The sequence below is a fragment of the Elaeis guineensis genome, chromosome 7 (genome assembly GCF_000442705.2).
Source record: "Elaeis guineensis isolate ETL-2024a chromosome 7, EG11, whole genome shotgun sequence".
In the NCBI taxonomy this organism is placed as follows: Eukaryota; Viridiplantae; Streptophyta; class Magnoliopsida; order Arecales; family Arecaceae; genus Elaeis; species Elaeis guineensis.
This window is the reverse complement of record NC_025999.2, coordinates 4701804-4713669: the sequence shown is the minus strand read 5'-3', so window position 1 is coordinate 4713669 and position 11866 is coordinate 4701804. Positions and strand designations below refer to the sequence as shown.

General features: G+C 36.7%; 1 protein-coding gene across 1 annotated transcript; it reads right to left on the bottom strand.

The window, feature by feature from the left end:
* Window positions 1-1212: 1212 nt before the first annotated feature.
* On the bottom strand, window positions 1213-8087 carry LOC105049211 (protein NARROW LEAF 1). Its single transcript, XM_029265764.2, has 6 exons — window positions 8034-8087; window positions 5849-6429; window positions 5525-5668; window positions 3115-3355; window positions 2117-2617; window positions 1213-1996 (listed from the first exon to the last, which is right to left on the bottom strand). Exons 2-6 carry the CDS (start codon window positions 6335-6337, stop codon window positions 1593-1595), a joined length of 1779 nt encoding a protein of 592 aa, XP_029121597.2. The 5' UTR covers window positions 6338-6429; window positions 8034-8087; the 3' UTR covers window positions 1213-1592.
* Between the last annotated feature and the right edge of the window lie 3779 nt (window positions 8088-11866).

Genomic DNA, 11866 nt, shown 5'->3' with positions numbered 1-11866 from the left:
TATGTGGTTTGCAATTGCTTATAGATACCTTGAATATTATACAAGTAAAATAATAATCTGTCAATCTTTCCTAGCACAAAGTGAACATGATTCCCCAAATCCAATCACACAAATATGCCTTAAAATTTTATAACAAGTTCTTTATGATCCTTATAGTAACATATATTCCTGAATATTATTAATTCCATTAGCATTTTTCTTTTCTACTCTTAAATAATCTTTTTCCTGGTTCCAGGCAAATCCAGCCTGTTACAATTATCAAGCACCTAAAACAAGCTCTCACATAAACCTTGGTAAGGATTGAATATTAGAGAGAGAGAGAGAAAGAGACAGAGAGAGAGAAAAGTGAGACAAGCCAGCTGGTGTAAACGCCAATGAGAAGCCATGAACACAAGCATAGACCTTAACTGAGAAAACTGAATCAACAAGCAAGCCAGTATAATTTCTAGTGAGAACTCATGAAAATAACAATATACCCTAAACAAGATAAAAATTATCACATATGTGCATCAAGTTCAGAGTATATTACTGTTTTTGCATGAACAGTAAGTGCAGGAGAACGCTGATTTGGCTCTTCCCAAATTCTCTTAAACTAGCTGAACTAGACCACCTATCTTTTGCATCTTTAAGTACTAAAAATCCAGACACCCATACTTTCACGCAGCTATAGAATTTCTTCTGAGGAAGTTACCCTTTGCAACCGAAAATCGTCACTTCTTGTCATTCTAAATCAAAAATCATTGGTGACTAAGTATTATGCCATTTTTGTATCTGATTGCGTATGAGAAAATTTAAAATATTTCTTTTGAATTTGGTTAGCAAGTTATTTCATTTCATAGGCACGGAGAACATTCTATGTTTTTTAATGATATATAGATGTAACATCCATCACAAATTCTTGTCTAAGTTTTTTCTTTTTAATGGTCCGTGATATTTGAAGCTAACATGAATTTCCAAACTACAACTTATGGTATATAACAAGTGACATGTCCAGAAAAATCTTGTGCAAACACAGATTTCCATCCCAAGTGTGCTTATTACATTAACTCTCACTCCAGTTACTTCCAAGGATGTAAACAGATATTGGCTCATCCAGCAAATTAGGAGAATTTCATACTTTGAGAATATAATCTTGATGGATATTTCATGTTTTAAGGAAAAAGAAAGTGAACCAAGCTTAAAACTCATCTAATGCTCAATACAAAATGGAGCTTGATCTAACAGGGTAGCAATAATATACCATGAACACTGTCTTCTACATAATTGAGGACCAATGCATTTGTAAATCGCTTGGACATGCAAAACTGCAATACTGCTGACTGGTCAAATGTCTAACCTTTAAACTCAGCACAGTCCCATTTCAGAACTGATAGAAGATGATGATGACAAAAGAAAAATAAATGATTCTGCAGTGCAGGCTATTCATCAGTTCTACGTAGGCCGGTGAGTTATAAAGTAAGGTCCCTATTTTGATCTGATCGTACAGAATTTCTCTTTTGAAATTCATAACTATGCCCGATGCATCTCCATACAATAAAAAATTCTTCTTGGGACACTGCTTGACAACCGTAGAGCATGATTGAAAGCTCCTTTCATTTTGGCAAATCTAAGCTCAATGTTGGATCCGAACGTGGTCTTTTGGGTTCTCGATCCCCCAAATGCAGAGAAACACAAAGATCTTCATCAATAGAATTTCTTAGTTCAGAGAGATTTTTCAGTTCAGGATTGTCCTCTTGGTTGCGATGTATAGGGGACATGCTGATGAAATTTGGAATGAATTGGTGCTCTTCGACATTATTTGCAGCCTCACCTGTAAATGGTGGATTCATTGCGGAGCCAGAAGCACCTTCAGGAGGGAACTGTTGGATGTTAAGACCTAAAGGTTCATAAATCTCATCGATTTTTTCGTTTACAAGGGTGCCTACGGTAGGAGATGAGTCCCCAACCACAGAATTAACTGCTGCAGCTAAGGCAATTCTTTGCTCCTGCAGTGCATCTTTGGTACCAAAAAAAAAAAAAGGAGATTAAGCATTTCGGTAGGGGAAATAAAAAGGATGGCATCACAATATATTATGAGATCTTTTACTGCTCAGGTGAAAGGTAGAGAGATACAAACCTTGGAGTCCTTCACTTGTTGTAATAAGATCAAGCTCCAAAAGATCAAGAAGGCGACCCAGATCAACTCCACTTGTCCAATTCTCTGGACCGTGACCACTTTTAAGCTTCAACCTTCCACGATTAGCTGTCCCACCCCATATAATACCTATTGGTTGGGGCTTCTCGCCATCCTGGCCTGTCAAAATGATGAGGCTCCCACTATCACCTTCCAGATCAAATGTCTGTTGGTTCTCCCCCACAACAAGAAAATCAGTGAAGAAGCAGATTCCTTTCTCATCATTGTACTCCAGAGCATAAGCCATGACAGTTCCAGTTGTCAAACCAGAGCTCCTTCCAACCTTCACCACTTGTCTCCCAATGAGGCTATTGATTGGTGATTGTAGGTCTATAATCTTAACATCTCCAATCTCACCCACTCCCTTCACTAAAGTGGTGACACTGCACATGTCAAAGTCATCAGCAAAGGGAATAAATGCCCCATCAGCTCGCACAAAAGTCTCTGCAGGTGCATCAGAAGGTAAGAGGTATGTTTGGGAATTAGAACACCATTCGACCAAAAACAGAAACCAAGCAACAGAAGTTATTACAGAAGAATGTGCTTGGTTATGCCGTCCTAAAAGCTAACAAAGATAGTTAACATTCACTGAAGCTAACACTACAATGTCACTTTCTCAATAATTGGTATACAGATCACATTTGCATCCCGTGGACTTTGTAAAGAAAATCTACAAAATCAATGAAATATGTGCAGTATTAGAATAAGTGATCTAGGAGTCATAAGCACCTATTCATGTTTTTAAGCAAAAAATGTAGGAACATGAACAAGCATCTAGCAGAATCGGATTAAGATTTTTTTTTTAATTTATTTATGATCTTGCAAGCTCAAGGGATATATTTGTTTCAAATTAGACTGAAACAGCCATAAAACATCTATTGATTTGAGATGCTAAATCCACATAACAATATTATAACATAAATAAACTGGAACTCTGTTACCTGGGTTTGTTCCAGCATAGATCCCATACCAAACATCATCCGTGATAAAGGATGTCGCCCTTTCAACGGCGCCCAGATAAACTCCAGGTCCAAGGTTGGGCGGCAATGGATGAAACATTTTCTGGTTAGGATAATCCAAATCAACTGCAACATGCCGATTTGTGAGGAAACCAACTTGTTTGTTTCCTGAACGACTTTTCACAATGGCCCCTAAGGTTCCATATGTTTCTTGGCTTGCCACCTGACCATGACAGTGAAGCAGTCAGAACAATTGAAGAGATCACACTAGAATAATTATATAAGGAGAGTAAAGTAACTTAACATGAGTAGAATATACTTGATTGATGGTGGAGATTGTGACTTCATTGAGAATTCAATTGACATTTCATCCTCAGACCAACATTTGGCCCAGAATACAAGAACAAAGAAAAACAAATAACCACATGATAACCAGAAAACAAATAACCAGCAAATAATTTATGAATCAAATGCAACTAATTGAGCTTGACCCAGAGGATTCTCTTCCTTATGTGGTGGTCCAAAGAGAATGTGCTTGTTTCATGCCTCGTGCACAATGTCCAAAATTCATTCTTGGTAACCAATGGTATACTTGAATCATTTATGGAATCAACTGTGGCCTTCAAAAGGTTGCAGATACAAAAGAGTTAAGGACCTAATTGCCCATCAGACCTTTGATGATCTAGGTTAAAAGCCTAGTCGCCCCTATATACGAACTGGTGCCAAAACAACATTATTGAAGGCACAATAAGGAATATGAGAAATTTTAGGAACATAAAAATCAAAAGTGCTAGAATGTGGTTTAATAGTGACCTAATGTGGATTTTGAAGAGGACCACATCAAGGGTAGAATTTTTATGTAGACTAGATGCTGGCAAATGCAGGAGCAAGATAGATGGATTAAAATCCAAATGAAGAAAATAGAGCACATGCACCTCAATCACAAATATAGATTAGCATGCATTATACCAAGTGGAGCACAAGGATAAGATATGAGGATCATGCATGAGGGCTGAAGTAGACACTGAAGGCAAGAATGACAAAGGCTAACAAGCTAGGGAATAAGCCTCAATATGTGATTAAAAACAAGCAAGTTTCTTCAAAATGTGATTAAAAACTTATCAAAATGCGCCTCCAATCAAAGCAATTCAATTAAAACCAAAGAAAGGGCAGTCAACTGATAAAAAAACACAACAAACTACTAAAATATGGCAATAGTTTTACATGAATAAGATAGCTTCAATGAATTCTCAGATGCACCAAGTGGTGACATGATTTCATAAATCCAGAGTAGGCCAACTCAGTTGATTTGGTGGTTGGATTAGATCAACCATGGCAAAGCTAGGAACCCCAAACAGGCAAGGGGGAAGGCCCAAGAGGTCAAAATGACCTGAGAAAGATAAATTACAGGTAGTGGGGTGGGTTGGTGAAGCCACAATAATTAGAAAATCAAATTCCGAGCATTCTCCAGAGGTGGAGTGCGAGAGTAGTAAAATTCCAAATCTCCTTTTTAGGGGTACAGAAATCTCCATCTTCCCAAACCAGCTATATACAGTACCTGCCTCAAGAAGAACTTAAATGCCTTCGTGTTTCTCCAGATACCCTCCTAAGTTTCCAACAGTAATGCACAGCCCATATGACATGGCTCCATTGGCCAGGCTAGATATAAGACAAGCACAAAACAAAAAGAATGCAACTTGAATATGGAAGTAGAAATTCTGTATATATCCATACAAAATCTCTTCTTCATGAAGCCCTTGGGAAGGGGTTTAGCAATAAGTAAACAGAACAAGAGACATGATATTTACATAATGAAGCAGAATTGAGTTCATAAAAACAATTAATGAATGAAACAGGTAATTATATGCATATGATGCAATAGGAATATGCTCACAACAGCCAAAAAAAAAAAAGAGTGATAGAAAGAATGAAAGGGCTAGGCGAGCATTTTATATAGTATGCAGTAGTGTACATACTTCAGGACTAACACCATCATGCAACCAATAGTACTTTGTCACATCCAATTTTTCTGTGGATAGCTGAAATGACTTCCATGAGCTATAAATATATAGACTATCATATCACAATGTAGAAACAATATTATATTAGAATCAGAACACAACCACAAAGAGGATAGGATCATAAGTTATTAATAAATTGGTTTGAGAAAAGAGGAATTGTCTTGAAAAGCAAGAGAACATTTAATGTTTTTCAAAATATCTAACCAAGCAACTATGAGGAAGATCTATAATATATGAATAGCAATCTTTAATCCTCCATTGGTATGTCTTTTTCACATGCTTGCAGACATAACAATTTAAACTAACAATCCACATCACCAGGATGCATCACAAATTTGTCAGATAAATGGTGGATAAGTGTGAATAGATACCTGAGAACCTGAACCTATGCATGGATCACTTCCACGCAAGCCATCCACAAGCTCGTTGTACAATTGTTCCTTAGGAGTTGGTGCTGGTGCACCATAGTAAGAAAATTCCACAACATCTACATCACACCATACACCACCTGGGCCCTATTTATGAAATCAAAAAAGTAATTTCATGATAAACAGGCAAAGCAAATCTCGGAAAAAATAAAGGTATATTATCAAAACTAATTTGAGCAAGAGGGCATCACACAGTACAAAGATAACACATCAAATTGTTTGCTGAATTAAATGATTCAAAATTATAAACTATATAATATTGTGTACCTCAAGGGCAGATGGCAGACATTGGTTGTGGTTGAGCCATTTCCTGTGAACTTTTCGTGCCACAAAAACAAGTATTGCCGGTGTGTCAGTCAACTTCCCTTTCCTGATTCGAAAGCCTACAGCTGTACCTAGACTGAAACGACGCAAGATCTTGCTATGAAATGCTCTTATAGTCATCAAATCAAGCAATGTCGTGGCTTGTTGACCATCTGGCAGTCTGCCAAGATGTCCTGGCAGTACTCCTTTCTGAAGGTTCCCGAAGTAATTTGCCCGGCCTTCAGCAGCACCAGGCATTAAGGTAGAATTGGGCCAAGAAAAATATGCAGCACTGCTTTCAGAGTGCTGACAACCTGATGCAATTGGTTGGAGAGGAGATGGACTACAAGAGGGCAGGTATGGGTGATTGCATATATTTCTTTCCATATCCAGGGCCGATTCCTCCGATTGTGATGATCCTGAGTGATGCCCTCGAGAGTCTGAATGCCTCATGATGCAAATTATGTGCTATGCCCACATCTAGCTAAGTCCAGAAATCTTAAATATGATCAGGTGATGGGTCTGAGAAAGCAAGATCTAAAAACCTGAAACCCACATCCCATCAATTTTTCATTTCTCTAAAAATAGTTTCGATGATTAAGAAGAATTGAAAAGGACCTCTTTGTTAATAATGTTGATATAAGGAAGATATAGCCACTGAAAAGGGCAATAATCCCACATAAAAAGTTTGTCAGAAATATACCTTCCACAAATAACAGGCATCGTGCAATGATTTTTGTTAGCAAAAAAAACATGATGATATTAATTTTTAGTGTCTTCCAAAGAAAATAACAAACCATCCAGCATCTGCATGAAAAGAAAATTAGATACAAACAAATTATAATGAACAAGTACTTACCATCATGTACATCATGCAAGACACATGAGAAGTGGGTAAGAATCTAAAGACTCATCAGAAAAACAAATATCCAAGGTGGGCACAGAAACATATCACTTAGGGCCTCTCCTTTGCAGGCAAAACGAAGCTGATCAATTGATACTTGTGCAATACAGGAAGAAAGGAAGAAAAAAGGGAGGATAGAGTGGACTGCATGGAAGAAATGGCAGTGCCCATGGCCAAAGGGAAAGCTCGGTATGAAGTTAAACAGAACCACGCTCTGAATGACAAAAGTAATAGCATCAATTGATTATTGGAAAAAAAAAAAGAAAAAGAAAAAGAAAAACAAAGACCATAGGAAAGGTATGCCGAGTACCGTATGACAGTTAAAGAAATATCTTTCTCTAGCTTCTATGAAGGTACTAACATATGATCAATTCAGAGAGATGGCTACGGGAAAAGCAGTCAGTAAATTTCTTTTGATGAGCCGTGCGGTGAATGGGGAAAGACTCAAATTTAGAGCTTAAAATGAGGTCATCTGGTAAACAAAGAAGCCAAAACAGTGCCATCTCGTCTGTTTGGTGTTTATATGTCCACAACCTTAAAATCAGATCAACTTGTATAGTTGTATGCAAGTTACTCTGAAAGCTAGCTCCAATTAAGAGAAGAGTCGATGCTAAAAATCCGTTTGGAATCTAGAAAAGATCTGAATTTTGAAATCGGTTAAACAAAAGACCGAAAATCCCAAATGGGTGACCGCCTTTACAATGCTCGCATCAAAAGCAACCGAAAAGAACCATCAGAACGTAGACTGGGGCTCCATGATGAGCTTAGTCACCAGCTGAAGAAAGAAAAAGCAACGCGAAACCCACCTAAACGGCAAAAAAGATCTCTCTTTTACACCATTTTTACATTTAATGCAATCTACAAATAAGAAAACGACGGAAAAACACTTTAAAATCCATTTTTCGCTGCAGTTTTCCTCGTATAAATGGCAAATTATAAACAGGAAACCAGGTAAATCTGTTCAAAAAGGCAGTATCTTGATAGGGTTCCGGCAACAGTAGAACCAGACCGGACAAAAGGCAGCGATCAAACTCAAGTCCAAACTCAAATCCGCCCCTTCTCTTCTCAAAACCCCAAATAGAGGAAACCCAGCGCCATCCAACAAACAAAAATGATCAGGTACATACAGCTCCTCCTATATAGTACGATTATTGCCCTCTAAATCACACGGATGAGCGAAAGAAGCCATTTTAGGGGTTCCCGGAAGGAAAGAGAAAAATAAGAGGAGAGGACGAGAAGGCTTACCAAGAAATTGTAGACAATGGAGGTATGATCACTGAAGCCAGGACGCAGCTAGGCTCCAGACGGGTCTCGTCGGAGATGGCCGAGGGAGTTCGGAGACTTTGGGAAAGCTGTCGACTTGGCGGACGGTAAAGGGATCGCCGTGGGGGATCAGTAGGGTGGGCCAGCGCCATAGGGAGGAGGGGCCAGGGAGAAGGGGAAGAAGATGGAGGGGAATGAGGGATTTTTAAAGAGCAACAATGGGCCAAAGACAAATGCATGAAAGTGACCACTATTGGAAATTAAAATCAACTACACCTTTTTTTTTTTTTTTCCTAATGAGCAGTCAACTATATATTTTTAATTAAATAAATTAAAAAAAAGAAAAAGAAGAAGAAGACGACCTGGAAACTCGTTGCTTTTTAGTCATGATTTTGGATTCAAACCCATCTTTTTGATCATCTCAGCCGTGTCAGGTTGTCGAAGAAATACTTTAAATGTAATATATCATCTATTTTGGATTAGTACTAAGTATCATATAGATTTAACTGAACATGTTCCGATTTAAATAACAACTGAGTTGGATTGGACTGGAGTTTGAGTTAAATATTTAATCATTTTTGTTGTTATTATGATTTTAAAAATTATAAAATTAAAATTTTTTATAGAATTAAAGAGATTGCAGCTTAATACGCAAGTTCTTATTTAGACAGAAGTTTTTTTTATTATGATTTTAAAAATTAGATATTTTAATATAAAATTTAATAAATAAAAATTTTAAAAATAAATAGTTAATAAATTTATAATACTATATACAAGCATCCTATATGATCAAAATAAGATTAAGAGTAGCAGAGGAGCTAAGAGAGAGTGGGGTCATGGCTCTTTCAAGAATTAATGAAGCACATATACGATTGTATACATAATTTTTTTTTCTAAAGTTCTATCTTTTATTCCATTTATATCTGGCACCTCTATATTAAATCTAAATATTCTATAAATGGATAAAAGAGAGAAAAAAAATATCATTTGAATTTTCAAAAGAATTGATCAAATATTAGTGAGAGAAACTAAGTGATCTAGGCATTTATAAGAAAGAGAGAGAGGAAGAGATGTAATTATCTACTTTACAAGCATGTAAAATTTGGATAAATTACTTATATCTTTTGGAATTGGTCTCACAATCTTGGATCACTATTTTTGTTGCCTTTTAATTTTTAAGGCACTACAAGAATAAATAATTTTATCGACTTTCTATTGTCAATGCTAGAAACAAACATCGATAAATTTAAAATATCACATTAATCTATCATTATTTTTTACAAGCGTTTGCTTATTAGGAACGGAAATAACCATTATTTGTATGGCAATAGTCTGAAGTACTGTAGTGAGGCAAGTTGTATCCAAAAAAAATTTATCCGGAGCAAAAAATAGATTGCAGAATCTTTGAAATACATGGATGTTCCGATATTTCTAAGAGGTTGGGGTCAACTGAGTTGCAGATTATCAACATGATGACCACTTGGGATGGGGAGAAAACTACAGTGCATCTAGGTAACAACAAAGAAGATATACCAGCTATATTTAATATTAAATCTATGTATAATATAAGGTGGTGGGTCAATGTGCTTCACCGATGATTATGTTGCACCTAAAGAAGCAATGACATATTATAAGAGCTCCCATCCCATCGAAAGATGAGGAATAAACTCCCTCCTCAAAAAACCAATCTCCCAAGCAAACATGGAGGAACGGCAACAACCTAAATGGTCATAAAGCCCAAGGGCTTCGGAGATGGTTGCCGCTGACCCCTTCAACTGCACACCCTTCTAGAAGTAATGCAGCAGTCATCCTTCATGTTGAGTTTCCCTTCCCTCAAGAGCTAACCAAAGCATGAACTACAATAGTCTATGCCGAAGCTCATTTGCAAGATTAGCATTGAAATGACATTGAGAGGCTGATGTCCACTTGGTGAAGAGGATGAGCACTTTCTTAAGCACCACTCAGCCAATTTGAGCTTCAAATCTGAAGAATCGTTTGTTTCTTTCCTTGTAGATACATCAGCATTCCACAGTGATTATGGCATCTACTGCAGTGGTCTGCTTTCTATTTCTTAAGCAACTTCTCCATTTATGCCATAGATCATTGATGCTTTTAGTGAAGAGTTGATTGCTTAGCCCCAAAGGAGAGATGACCAAATATTTTTTGAGTAATCGCAACCAAGCAACAGGTGGTCTATATTTTCTAGTTGTTCTATGTAGAGGTGTCTTGCATTTAGATTAGCACTGATCATAAAGTTAATAGGGGTTAGGATGGAAATAGGCCAGATCAGATCAGACTTTGGCTTAAACAGGCCAGGCCTGTATTGTAAAATACTAGCCTGAGTCTGGCCTGTTGGACCGGTTCAGACTTAAAATGAGGTCGACCTGATCTATTTTGCAAAATAAAAAAGTCTGGCCTAGCCTGAAAGCCTATTTAAAAAGACTCTTCCGTCTTCTTAATTCTCGAAAGGACTAAGATAATTGGATATTGATGGATAAGATCAATAATTAATTAATTATATATATTAAAATAATAAATTAATTATATATATATATATATATATATATATATATATATATATATATATATATATATAATTTATACAGACCAGCCTACAGGCTTTCAGACCAGGCTTTGGAATTTTAGGTCTGACCTATTTATTTAAACAGATCTTTTTAAAAATCTATATCTGACTTATTTAGATAAATAAGTCAGGTCAGGTCAGGCCGACAGCAGGTCAGGCCATAGGCTCCTGGCAGGCCTCCTGCCTATTTCCATTCTAATAGGGATCTTTCTAAGATTTTTGCATTGTACTCTATAAATTCCAACTTTGAAAATAATAAATAATCTCTATCCATCTCTATTCATGATTTTTTCTCTTTGATTCAGAGGGTTTTTCATGTAAATTTTGAGTTTGCATTAATCTTTATTTTCTTTGTTTTTACTTTTATGGATGTGTTCCTACAACATTCTGAGTACACAGGACAACAATGGAGACTTGTTACCCCATTCTTCTTGAGAATGTCAGCCGTTAGCTTTAGTAAAAAAAATAAAAGAGAATGTCAGCCATTAGCACCTTATGATGATGGCATAGCCAAGCATCTTGCCAAAAGAATGTTTGACAATAGTATTGAACACAAGGATTTGAGAATAGTTGGAATGGATCAAAGAACTTATCAATGCTTTTCCAAAAATGGGATACATTTTTTATGAGGTCGAAGCAGGATCGGCTAATGTCCTCCTAGTGTAGTATATCTCCTGAATTAGAGTATGCCAGGGTCGATCATTATCGTTGAAATATTTGAAACACCATTTTAAAAGTAGAACTTTATTGAACAATGATAGGTTGAGAAGATCCAAGCCTCCAAACTCTCTTCGTCTACAGATTTATGTCCAGTCGACAGGGAATTTTATGTTTCCTCTTTCGTTGTTACTGTTCCATAAGAAAGCACCTCAGAAGCAATCAATTTTCTTTGTAATGGATATTGGCATTTGAAGCACTAACATCCAATAGACTGATATCGCCCTAACGATTAAATTCACTAAAACCAATCACCCAACGATCGAGAGAACCCCTTTCTTCCATCCAGCCAATTTCTTAAGGACTTTATCAATTAGAAATGGCCACTTAGAAACCCCCAGTGATTTGAGATGAAGTGGAATTCTCAAAGAAGTTATGAGTAAAGCACCACCTAACAACCCAATAGCTTCACCACATCATATGTTTCCTTTTCTGACAAGTTTGATGCTATGACATAAGTTTTGGAGTAGATAACTTTCTAGCCCGACAAAAGTTCAAAAGAGTAAAGGATTAG

Excerpts from the sequence above, each read along its gene's own strand:
- LOC105049211 (XM_029265764.2), bottom strand. The coding sequence starts at position 6,337 with ATGAGGCATTCAGACTCTCGAGGGCATCACTCAGGATCATCACAATCG. Across the intron at positions 5,669-5,848 it reads GTCTGCCATCTGCCCTTGAG|GGCCCAGGTGGTGTATGGTG; the intron begins GTACACAATATT and ends TTTCATAAATAG. Across the intron at positions 2,618-3,114 it reads CTATGCTGGAACAAACCCAG|AGACTTTTGTGCGAGCTGAT; the intron begins GTAACAGAGTTC and ends ATGCACCTGCAG.